This window comes from Rhinatrema bivittatum, chromosome 4 (genome assembly GCF_901001135.1).
Source record: "Rhinatrema bivittatum chromosome 4, aRhiBiv1.1, whole genome shotgun sequence".
Classification (NCBI taxonomy): domain Eukaryota; kingdom Metazoa; phylum Chordata; class Amphibia; order Gymnophiona; family Rhinatrematidae; genus Rhinatrema; species Rhinatrema bivittatum.
Window position 1 is genome coordinate 132,989,055 of NC_042618.1, and position 13,162 is coordinate 133,002,216.

General features: G+C 45.6%; 1 protein-coding gene across 3 annotated transcripts in view; it reads left to right on the forward strand.

The window, feature by feature from the left end:
- The window catches only part of LOC115090135 (galectin-related protein-like), a 44,663-nt gene that overhangs the window by 16,008 nt on the left and 15,493 nt on the right, over positions 1-13,162 (forward strand). For 2 of the 3 annotated variants that reach the window (XM_029598863.1, XM_029598861.1), the window contains exons 2-3: positions 3,443-3,531; positions 7,590-7,773. In XM_029598863.1, coding sequence (XP_029454723.1) covers positions 3,443-3,531; positions 7,590-7,773 — 273 coding nt within the window. Of the gene's footprint in view, positions 1-3,442; positions 3,532-7,589; positions 7,774-10,628; positions 11,827-13,162 lie in introns of those variants that run through there. The other variant, XM_029598862.1, reaches the window with a different exon arrangement.

Sequence of the window (13,162 nt, forward strand, 5' to 3'; positions counted from 1 at the left end):
CCTATTAAAGGGGGGTTTCTATAAACTTAACATCTTAAAAAAACTCAAACCCCTCCTCCACACCCACGATTTCCGCACAGTCGTACAGACCACAATGCTCACAAAACTAGACTATTGCAATTCCCTATTGCTAGGACTCCCCGCCACCACCATCAAACCCCTCCAAATTCTGCAAAACTCCATGGCTAGAATCATAACAGGCACACAAAAAAGGGAACACATCACCCCCATACTAAAAGACCTACATTGGTTACCCATCTCCTTCCGCTCACAATACAAAACCCTCACCATCCTTCACAATTCCCTACACAAACATAATCACACCTGGCTCGACGAAATGCCTCGTTACCGGTCATCCGACCGACCCACAAGAACAACCCATGCAGGTACTCTACACACCCCATCCCTAAAGGCAGCACATTCTACTCACACCAGAGAGAGAGCCTTCTCCATCGCTGCCCCCACCCTCTGGAACTCCCTCCCCACCCTCCTACGCCAAGAGACATCCCTGCAAATTTTCAAGAAAGGAGTCAAAACATGGCTATCCCGACAGGCCTATCCCGACACAAACCAAACTTAATTTCTCCCCAGCCCCCCCTGTTCGAATTTCCCCCTCCCCATCCTAAGTTTCCCCCCGCCCCTCCCATGGATACCCTAGAAGAAACAACATTCCCCTACGGCTTAATTTAATTTATTTTTTGATCATGATCGGTTAATGTGTACTTTTGTAAGAAATAGTATGTTGCTCCAAGATTACATTGTTATGGTTTTACTTTATTTTATTCTTTATACATCGTTTTGTTTTAATGTTTTATTGTATCGCCCATCTGAGTTCTTTGTAAACCGGCATGATGTGCTGCACGAATGTCGGTAAATAAAAGTTAATAAATAAATAAATAAATAAATAAATTGTTTTACAAAAATAAAAATATAATGAAGTTTGCATATTTCTTCTCAACACTATGTACATGAGCCTTTATATCATCATGCAGACCCTAAAGGCAGGCTCCTGCTCTTGAAAGTTAAAGTAGGAGGTGGATTATACTATTGTTAATATCTAAGCCTCCAATCAAAACCAAGAATCCTTTTTAGAGTTCTTGGAACACTTACTGTTATGCCATGCTGAGGGGACATTGATTGTGGGGGGTGGGGGACTTTAATTTCACCAGGGTACCTTCCATGGACTAAATGGTCTGTTTTCACAGTGGAAAAAGGTAAACAGTGGAATGCCTCAGGGATCTGTACTTGGACCGGTGCTTTTTAATATATTTATCAATGATCTGGAAAGGGGTACGATTAGTGTGGTGATGAAATTTGCAGATGACACAAAATTATGCAGAGTAGTTAAATCACAAGCGGATTGTAATAAATTGCAAGAGGACCTTGCGAGACTGGAAGATTGGGTGTCCATATGGCAAATGAACTATAATGTGGACAAGTGCAAGGTGATGCATATAGGAAAAAAATAACCCATGCTGTAGCAACACGATATTAAGTTCCTTTTTAGGAGCTACCACCCAGGAAAAATATCTGGGCATCATAGTGATTATTACATTGAAATTGTCAGCTCAGTGTGCTGCAGCAGTCAAAAAAGCAAATAGAATGTTAGGAATTATTAGGAAGGGAATGGCAAATAAAATGGAGGATGTCATAATGTCTCTGTATTGTTCAATAGTTAGACCGCACCTTGAATACTTTGTGCAATTCTGGTTACCACATCTCAAAAAATATATATTTACAATGGAGAAAATGCCGAGAAGGGTGACCAAAATGATAAAGGGCATGGAATGGTTCCCTTATGAGGTAAGGTTAAAGAGGTTAGAGTTCTTCAACTTGGAGAAGAGACGGCTGAGGGGGATATGATAGAAGTCTACAAAATCATGAAAGGCCTTGAATGGGTAAATGTGAAACAGTTATTTACTCTTTTGGATAATGCAAGGACTAAGGGGCACTCCATGAAGCTAGCAAATAGCACATTTAAAATAAATCTGAGAAAATTCTTTTTCATTCAACGCAAAATTAAAGTCTGGATTTCATTGCCAGTGGATGTGGTTAAGGCAGCTAGTGGAGCTGGGTTTAAAAAAGGTTTGGATAAGTACCTGGCGAAGTCCATAAACTGTCATTAATAAGAACATAACATAAAGAAGATAAAGATATCAAGCCCAGTATCGCTTTTCCAACAGTGGTCAATCCAAGTCACAAGTACCTGTCAAGTACCAAATCAATAGGGAATAGCCACTGCTTGTTGCTGGCATTTGTAGCATGGGATCTATTTAATGTTTGGAAACTTGCCAGGTACTTGTAACTTGGATTGGCCACCTTTGGAGACAGGATACTGGGCTTGATGGACCCTTGGTCTGACCCAATATGGCACATTTTATGTTCTTCTCCAATTACACCCTCATTCATGCCCCCACCCAATTGCTGCCCCTATACTCCCCACCCAAGTCCCTGCTTTTTCTCCACTCAGTTTCTGTGTGCTTACTCTGCCCACACATTTGTCTCCATTGTCATCCTCACAACCATCCTACATCCCCTCTTCTCCCCACAATCTGGCTGTCCCTACTGTTTCCTTCCCCCGTTGCCTGAGTCTCTACTCCCTGCCCCACAATCTACAAGTCCCCACTCTCCTATCCTCCTCACACAACAAATATGGGTGTCCCCTTCATCCCTCAGTCTCCACACATCCCCTCCTCTTAATCTGAATATCCCCCACCCTCCCTTCCCATTCATCAAATCTGGGGGTCTCCCACACTTCTCTGCCCTGAGTCTCCATTCTTCCCCCTCCTAATATGAGTCTCCCCACCCTCCCTCTCCTTGCCCCTCCCACCAAACTGGGGATCCCCCAAGTCCACGTTCTCCCAAGTCTTCCGGCACTGCTTTTAAGCATTTTAAAGTGACTGTGCCTATCTTTTTATCCTCCTCTCCTCTCTGCTCCTTGCCCATTTCAGAAGCTTGTAACCGGCTGCTACTCTTTTGGCGGGGCTGGCACCTTGCTGCTTCCTTCGTGCAGGCACGGTTCAGCCTCAAGATGTTTGACCCGTGGGTGCTCTGTAACTACGGAGTCCTGCGTGGTCCAAACATCTTGTCATTGAAACACGCCTGCATAAAGGAGGTGCCAGCACTGCGGGAGGAGCAGCTAGTTACAAGCTTTTGTAAAGGGCAAGGAAGAGGGAGGTGAGGTGAAGGGTTAAAAAGATGGAGACAGCCACATCGAAAAGTTTAAAGATGACACCAGGGTCTCCGGGAACTGAGGGAGAGACTTGGGGCAAGGACCCCATGTGCCCATGCCTAAGGACGCCCCTGCTTCGAAGACGTTGAACATGAACTTTCCAGATCACATGGGTTCCTTCTTCACATAAATGTCAAAGTGTATACTGGGCACACTCTGGAAATGTAAAAATGACAGCGTGAAGACGTTATCTCTTTTGTCTGTTTTAAGGTGGAACAGTATTTCGGGGAAATTAAAGGAGGAATGAAACCAGCCATGAGGCTCACTATAATGGGAATGGTAACTTCAAACCCCAGGAGGTAAGTTTAGGAGCTGTTTGTGCAGGTTGCTCTGGATATCAGTTTCCAATTGCCCCCCCTCCCTAGTTAGTAGATCTGCATGCCAGAAATAACTCACCGTATACTGGCTTTCAACGGCAATAAGTGTCATCCTTTTTTGGCGGATGGCACATATCCTGAAGGGCTATAAATGAATTTATAACTGGGACTGTCCTCACACTTCTTATTCCCCTTTCCTGAGGCCCTAAGGTGTGGGACCTTTTTGTGGGGGCAAAGGCTAGCCTTTTTGGCCCAGGTAGTAGTGTTCTCCCATGTGTGTGTGTGTATGTGTGTCACACTTATAGGTTCACTTACACACCAGGCAGGATTCACTGGATGGGTGTTCAAATTACATTTTACTGTAATTGCTCTTAAAAGAATCAATAGATGCAAAACATAAAGGGATAGATTTTAAAAAAGAACGTGCGCTCGTCCATGTGCGGGCACCACCCGGCGCGTACACATGGATGTGGGATTTTATAACATGCGCACGCAAGGAGCAGACTGGGAGGGAACTTCCATACCCCCTACCCCAACCTCCCTTCCCCTTCCCTTATTCTACCCGCCCCCTCTCCCCTATCCTAGCCCCCCCCCCCCCCCCCCCCCCCCCCATTTTGTTAACTTACTTTTTGCTCCTGCAAAGGACCAGGAGCAAGTTGGGTGCACCGGCACCCTGCCAGTGCACGATCCTCCAGAACAGTGGCAAATGGCCACTGTACTGGGTTCCTCTAGCCCCGCCCCCCGGACTGCCCCTCTGCCGAGACCCGGCTCTTGTGCGTGTAACAGGGGTTATGCACGTAGCTGGGCCCCTTTTAAAATACGCGCAGCGCACACAAGGCCCGGCCACGTACGTAACCCCTATGGTTTTACATGCGCAAGCCATTAAAAATCCAGCCGAAAGTGTCCAGATTTACATGAGACAGGATTTTAATGCTTTCTAATTCTGTAGAAATGTCCCTCCATGCAGGGGCTTGGAATATGGGTATCCTCCATGGTAAGGAAAATGGGGAAATCTTAACAGTGACTGGATCCGATCTCACAGTACCTGAGGACCACATTGAAACCCAAACTTCACCTGGCAGTGGGGTGGAAATGCCAGTTGGGAGTCTCCTGATGTTTCTCCCTTGATGACTCCTCTTCAGAAGACAGAAGCTGGCCTCCCAGGAGGAAAGGCCTATGCTGGAAACAGTTACCAAAATTCTCCAGCTCAGAGGAATTGAAGGGGATGGAAAAAAATATCCCTTTCCCCAATGGTGGAAAAATACAACTTGAAACAGCATCTCTTCTCACACTGGGTGCTGCAACCTCTTCTTATGCAGGTCGAAAAGGTGTACAGTCCCTCCTGACCACCCTGGTCAGGGGATTCTGCCTGCCAAGAATGGAACAGTTCAAAAAAATGTAGAAAACCAGAAAAACTGTAGAAAGCTTCTTAAATACCCCTCTTCCAGCCCTGTTACAGGAACTGGCAAGCCATGAGCCTCTCTACTTCTATGTCAGACTGGGGGCTTAACTTGGAGAGCACAGATGAAACACAACCTTCCCCTCTGAAAGCAAGCTATCTCTGCCCTACTCTCTCATAAATTACCTCCCACCTACCATCTTGTGCCTAAGGGATGTCCAATTCCAGACAAATTCTGGGGGTGTTGCGGCCTCTGCCGCTTCCCCTTCTCTAGCCCTGAACAGTGCCTACCTCCGCTGCTGGAAACGCCGCGTTCCACATGCCCGAGACTCCTGCGGCTCTACCAGCTCCACGTGGCGTCCGCCATTGCTTGCCTGTCTCACTGCTGCCTCGCGCGCGCGTGAGGGCGCCCACTATGTGCGCACAGCTCCCGGAAGTCGGGCCCCGCCTGTGCTATGACGCCATGCCCTTAGCCCGATATAACCGGCGTCCGGACTCCTTCTCTTTGCCTTGCAACGAGGTTCACTACTGCCTAGTAGTTCTGAGTTGCGCTTCATCTATTCCTCGTTCCTGTCTTGACCTTTGGACTGTCTTTGACTTCACTTCAGCTTGCAGCCTGCCTCCGACCTTGGTCCGTTCCTGACTCCGCTTCAGCCTGCCGCCTGCCTCAGACCTTGGTCCGTTCCTGACTCCGCTTCAGCCTGCCGCCTGCCTCAGACCTTGGTCCGTTCCGACTTCGCTACAGCCTGCTTCAGCTCATTGCCAGCTACAGACTCCATTCCAGTCTACAGCCTGCTCTGGTTCACTGCCAGCTACAGACTCCGTTCCACTCTACAGCCTGTTCCAGTCGACGGTCTGCTATCGCTTCTATCACAGCCTTCAGCCTGCTCCCGGCCCAGCATTCTTCAAAACCTGCCTCACGGCCTGGTTTCCTACAGGTATCGCTGCCGCCCGCTGCCCTGTCATCAGCTGGCCCTCGACCTGCACTGCCGGTCCAACAGACTGACTTTCACTCTTGGACTTTCCATACTACACTTCCAGCCCAGGCTTTCTCTGCTACTGGACCTTGAACTGATACACCAAGTCCCAAGGTTCCAGGACCCTACGGGCTCCTCCTGGGGGGCTCCTGGTTCCCAGGTGAACACCGCCAGCCTGTGGCTCCACCTCCCGGCCTACCCTGTCATCCCAGGTGGGCCGGCCCAAGGGTCCACTATCCTGCCTGCAGCACCCAACTGCAACAGTGGGAGATACTGTAATGAATGTTTTGTCCCTCTGCAGCTGACTACCCAAGGGCTGGGACTAGGGACATCCAGTGGAGACCCCAAGCAATCTCTACATAAGGAATGTTTATAAGTCCAATCTTCACATATGAAAACTGCAGATAGTCGAGGAAAAGAGGAGACAAATGCTTGTTCCCGAGAACATTGTTGAGATGATCTCTTGGAACCAGTTTATCTGATGAGCAGGCTATTGTGAGGGTTCTGCCACAGATGAGATATTCACAATAAACTCTATCAACAAGTGAATTTTAGATTACATTGAGGATTCGTACACAATCTGCGGAATTTATCATGTGGATCACAAATTTCATGTGCAGTTTTTCAAGCCATGCAATCAAACTGGGTAGAAAAATTGCATGCAGAATTTCTTGTGAAAAAAGTTCACATAAAAGATAACTACACCTCATTGATATGTAGTTACCCGTTTTGCAGAAATTGGCCTGCAAAGACATTTTCACAGAATTCATAATTAATAGCTGCAGTGCAAGATATTGCATTCATTTTGAATTTGGATAGAATTTTGCACATAGCAAACTATGCATGAAATTTTACTATTTGTGAAAGCGACATTTTTTACAAATAGGACAAATGACATGAAGTATTTAGGGATTTTAAAAATGAAACACAATGTGCGAAAAAAATTAAACCTCATTATGTCCCCCAAATTAACCATATTTTATTGAACAGTAAACAAGGATGCTTATCTTGCCAAAGATAAATTCTCCACTTTCTTCCTCCTAAGGGTTCCCTGACTCCTGTTAATTTGAACAGGATTTAAGATATCTCTTCCTCCACGCCATCTCCTTCTGGTAAGCTTTCAAAGCTGGCAGGTATTGAGAGCTGAGTTCCTCCATTAGGGGATATAGGGAAAGGGAAATACAATAAAGAAAAAGAGAAAAGTTCCCATGGTGTAAGAAGAGGACAGAAGAGCACAAGCATCCCTTAGCTGCAGCTGTGTGCTGCTTCCAATGCTAGGGTATTCCTGCTTCCATGTTTTCATATTGGTGGTTAATGTAGAAACCATCCTTGCACATCTGTAATAACCCTTCCTCATTCTATTTCTTGCAGAGCTAGAACTGAAATACCCTTTTAAAAAGATGCCAAACCAATACTATTTTATCATCAAGGAAAGGAGGTGCCCAGCTGCTAGATAGCTGATCCTTTGAGCAGCGTCTGCCTTGATCCCCAGCCCCTTCACCCCAAAATGAAAGCTCAAGTGTCAAGGCCTAAGGCATCTCCCTGCCCTAGTTCCCATCTAATTTAAGAAGCCCGCCCACTCTTCTCTCCAAGCATTGCCCTGTCTCTTTATGTTAGCTTTTTGTATGCTATACTCCTGATTGCTGCTCTTGTTGCCTTTGTAGCTTTGCTGTGAGCCTGCTGTGCAGTCCCACAGACTCAGCAAAGGATGCTAGCGATATCGGCTTTCTGCTGGCAGTCAACTTCAGAAACAAATCTGTAACTCGAAATGCAAAGATTTCAGGGAAATGGGGTGCAGAGGAGAAGAACATACCCTACTTCCCTTTCACAGCTGGAGAAAACTTCAAGGTAAAAGCTGCTGAAATAACTAAAAGGAAATGAGCAGGCACATTGAGCCAGATGTTCTAAACTTTTCCCATAGACACAAATGGGAAAATCCCTGTAGTATATTAGGTCCTTCACTTATTAATGGTGACAGACTATATTTTGCAATAAGAAGACCTCCTAAAAATGCAAAAGAGGGTTTTCTGTTTGAAATGAAGGATCCACAAATTAATTTTGAAAATGGTGCCTTGAACCCGAAGGGGAAGGGTAGGACCTCAGCGTCATTTAAACAAGAACTTGGACTCCACAAAAGCCTTAGAGAGCAGCCATATAAATAAATAAATACAAATACAGATGAGAACACAAGCAGATGAGATGAGGGAAGAGTATGGCCAGGCAAGAGTACTTTACTTTGATGTATATATCTGTCTTTCCTCTATAATCCCAAGGCTTATATGATTACATCCAGATGATAGCACCTACCAAATTTATTTATTTATTTATTTATTAAAACACTTACATTCCGCCTAAAATGAACATATCATGCTAGGCGGATTACAACAGATTCATACAACAAAAAAACAGCTTAAAACATACATTTTAAAAGCTACATAAAAGCCTCTCTAAACGGAACCGCTTTTATAGTCTTAATGGAACAATTTAAGATTGGTGAGCTCCCTCAGCTCCACTGGTAATTGAGAACTTTTTACATAAACTCTTATGAGATGCTATTCTTCTTTATTCCGCATCATGGTATCTCATTAGGGCTTCTGTTTTTGGTTTTAACTGATTACCACAAATAAAATAATTTTAATGCAAAAAGAAACGTAAAATAACTGATTATCAGATAAACATTGCTGCCCCCAGTACTCTCTCTCACCCCCACCTTGCCTGTCTGGAATCTGCCAGTCTATCTTTGTGCCTATTCAGCACTGACAGCTCCTGAACTGCACAAGGGCCTCCAGCCTGCTCCCCAATTGACTCCTCTGCACAACTGTGCTGGATGGCAAGCAGCAGAGATGAGAGTTAAAGGTCAGAATGAGCAAAGTGGGGGGAAGGGGAGAGATGAGAGAGTTCAGGATGGGCTGTAGAGGGGTGAGGGTGTGGGGGGAACATGCTGGTGGGGATAAGGCAGGTAGGAAGGAAAACCCTAAAAAACACTTTTGTATTTTTATATCTACATAAAACTGTAAAACAGATTTTAGAAAGTAAATGAAATGTACACTGTATATCAGTGGTTCTCAACAGGTGAGTCAGGATACACTGGTGTGACGCGAGTTCCAGCAGGAGGCTGTTCTCTCCTCATCAGCCTAGGTGGGAGTCAGTTGAATTCTCCTTTATAGGGCCTGACAAGAGGTTACTTTTGCTCCTTTTCCTCTTCCTAGCCCAGTGGAAGGCTGCTTCCTCCTTCACCCAGATCAGAGCGAGACACTGCCAACTCCTGCTCTTCTAGGCCTGGAAGTGGGGGTTGGGAGAAAGAAGATTGTGGGTGCTGGCAGGGAGAGGAAGAAGAGAGAGGGAGTGTGGGAGCTGCTGAGCTGAAATGGATGGGAAAGAGGGGTTCGAGGTACCTGGGTAGGGAGAAGGGAGGAAATGGGCAGAGAGAGGGGAGCAGGGGAGGGGAGTCAGAAATGCTGGGCAGGGATGTGAGTGTGAGGTGGTGATTGAAAGAGAATAATTGGGAAAAGTAAGGGATAATGGAGAGGAGACATGGAGGGGGAATGACAGGGTGCAAGAGCCATAATATCTTAGAAGACATATCTTTGTACTTTGTTTAGTGTAGGAAGAAATATATTTCTTTTTCTAGTTCTCCAGTTTTGCACTGCATGCATAGGGGCTTTTTGGGGGTTTCCATTCCATTTTTTGTCTCCACATTTGTAATTTGTGGTCTTTTATTCAGCATGTGGCAAAGGTCGGTTCTCTCTGGGTGACCAAGATGAGGTATTTTACTAGCATGTAGGCATTTGTATCAATCTTATTTGTTGTGTTTTCTCAATAGGTCATGCATTGGTGGTGTACTGTTGCCTTTTCATAGGTAGGGCTATTGAGTTCTCGGAGTTAGTGCTGCTATGGTATGGCAGATTTGCTATACATTTGCTGAGTGGTTTATTTCAGATTTTGTATTTCACATTGCATCTGGTGGTATAGGAAATTTGTATTGCTGTTACTGAGATGACAGCAGAATCAGAATATCTTTTTTGTATTGTGAGTTGTATGGGGAAATGTCCTAGTTCTGCTCTGCACCTACTGTTGGGAGTCAAGGAATTCCTATGGATGCAGAGTATATGTTTACATTTAGCCCCATGATGGTCACATGTTCAGTGTGTCACGAATGTGAGCATTATCTGCCAGGTGTGCCCCGACAGAAAAAAGGTTGAGAACCACTGCTGTTTATTATAAAAACCAGAGGCCCCATGTTGAATAAATGAGTAAAATTGCTATATACACTAGTGTGGTGTAGTCCCCCTTACCTCTCCTGCTGCTGGTTACCTGATGACTGCTCTCCATGGTGCTACATTACTAGCAGGTTTCCTCTGTGTCTGTTTTTCTTTGGGTCCAGCTAGGATGATGCTATAGCCTGGCTGGATGCTTGAATTGCTCACTTTTGGGTTATGAGAGCTGTCCTTCAGCTAAAGCATTTTGGTTGTAAAGATCAATAGTGTTCCTCTCCCATCCCCAGGAGACAGAAAGGAGTATCAGCAATGACAGCTTGCTTTAACTACTAGAGCATGTGTGACTTGGCCTGTACACTGCACAGGGAGACTTAATGTACTCTTAAGATGGTACTGATCACTCATAAAATCTGAGCTTAGAATCACTCATTATGACTGCGGAAAGAGAACCTAACGATTTATACAAAGTATTTATTTATTTCACAGATTTGGAGTCTGCAGTTCACAAAGCACCAATTTGGATTACGACCAATATACATAATAAAAACATACAAATCAAAATAAACGTATAACAAACATTAATTAAAAGCCTCTAAAAACAAATGGGTTTTCAATGCCTTTCAAAATAACATGTGATCAGTTATAGCACAAAGATCATTTGGTAAAATGTTCCAAAATTCAGGGCCTAAGGCAGAAAAAATCTTTAGATCAAGTTCCAGTTAGACTAGCAGATGTACTAAAGTATCATGCATCTATTACATTTATAGTTTACTGTATTTGATGCACTATATAAATCCTTGCTTAAAATATTTCACAGACTCTCTTTGAATGAACATTCATTACTCATCTTGTTAAAAAATATTCTTCTGTTCACTAGAACAGTTCACCTTAACCTTTCTTCGTTGAATAACATGCTAACATTGTACTCAGTGATATATTGGAGGGAACTCCCAGAAGCCCCTTGTTTAATAGTTTTATAAAAGAAAAGGGTTTTGTCCTGTGGAGAAGAACTGGCGAGAGCCCCATAGTGAGAAATTGGAAGTGCATCATTGTCTTTGCTCAGATTAGAAAATATAATAGCACCAAGAGACGAAATACTGCTTTGAACTTCATATTATATAAAATGCTAAATCATCTCTTCTAATGTTGCGTTTCCAGCCACTGCGCACCCTGCCGTCCACCAGAGGGCCCCGGTGAGCCTGGTTCCAAACTCCCAGCATGTCTTTGGGTCCGGGCCTCTGCCTGTCCTACAGCCTCCGTGCCACCAGAGGAACTCACGAGCTCTTGCCCCTGGCTGGCCAAGCCCCTCTCTTCTGCCTGCACCACACCCAGACTCCTGCCCTACTTAGTCCTGCCTCTTCCTTGCCTCAGTGCTTTGGCATCAGTTCCCTTGGGCTCATGCTTTAGCCACCCATGCCTTGCAGCATTTCCAGGTCATTCTCTGTATTTCTTCATGACCTCTGGGCCTTCTGATTCTTGTTTCCTTGAGCCTTGTTCCTTGGACCTTCCTTTTCCTGGTTCCCTTGCCTGTCCTGTGGCTCTCAGCCTTCTGTCCTGTCAGGCCTGCCTGAGCCTCCCAGGTCTCTTCTGTTTCCATGCCTCCCTGTTTTCTAGCCTCCGGCCTAGCCCTGAGACTCCTAGGTCTCTCCCTATTTCTAGGCCTCTCTCTGCCTTGCCCCTTGGGGCCTTCCTTGCCTTGCCCCTTGGGGCCTTCCTTGCCTTGCCCCTTGGGGCCTTCCTTGCCTACACTGCCTTTGGGCGTTCTGTTTTCCATGTTCTGTGTAGTCCTTGCTCTGGCTTGTCCTAGCCAGTCTTGCACCAGTCCCTATCCTAGCTACATGCTTACCTTCACTCTCTTCCAGTTCCACACTTTCCTGCATCCAGCTCCATGCTTACCTTCACTCTCTTCCAGTTCCACACTTTCCTGCATCCAGCTCCATGCTTACCTTCACTCTGTTCCTGTTTTCTAGTTCCACCCTTACCTGCATCCAGCTCCATGCTTACCTTCACTCTGTTCCTGTTTTCTAGTTCCACCCTTACCTGCATCCAGCACCATGCTTACCTTCACTCTGTTCCTGTTTTCTAGTTCCACCCTTACCTGCATCCAGCTCCATGCTTACCTTCACTCTGTTCCTGTTTTCTAGTTCCACCCTTACCTGCATCCAGCTCCATGCTTACCTTCACTCTGTTCCTGTTTTCTAGTTCCACCCTTACCTGCATCCAGCACCATGCTTACCTTCACTCTGTTCCTGTTTTCTAGTTCCACCCTTACCTGCATCCAGCACCATGCTTACCTTCACTCTGTTCCTGTTTTCTAGTTCCACCCTTACCTGCATCCAGCTCCATGCTTACCTTCACTCTGTTCCTGTTTTCTAGTTCCACCCTTACCTGCATCCAGCTCCATGCTTACCTTCACTCTGTTCCTGTTTTCTAGTTCCACCCTTACCTGCATCCAGCACCATGCTTACCTTCACTCTGTTCCTGTTTTCTAGTTCCACCCTTACCTGCATCCAGCACCATGCTTACCTTCACTCTGTTCCTGTTTTCTAGTTCCACCCTTACCTGCATCCAGCACCATGCTTACCTTCACTCTGTTCCTGTTTTCTAGTTCCACCCTTACCTGCATCCAGCACCATGCTTACCTTCACTCTGTTCCTGTTTTCTAGTTCCACCCTTACCTGCATCCAGCACCATGCTTACCTTCACTCTGTTCCTGTTTTCTAGTTCCACCCTTACCTGCATCCAGCACCATGCTTACCTTCACTCTGTTCCTGTTTTCTAGTTCCACCCTTACCTGCATCCAGCTCCATGCTTACCTTCACTCTGTTCCTGTGTTCCAGTTCCACCCTGGAACACTCAGCTCCAGTGTTCCAGATCCATGCTTACTTGCCTCCAGCTCCATGCTTACCTTCACTCTGTTCCTGTATACAAGTTCCACCCTTACCTGTATGCAGTTCCAGTGTTTGAGCTCCAGTCCAGCCTGCACCTCACCCCAGAGCACAATTCCAGCTTCACTTCAT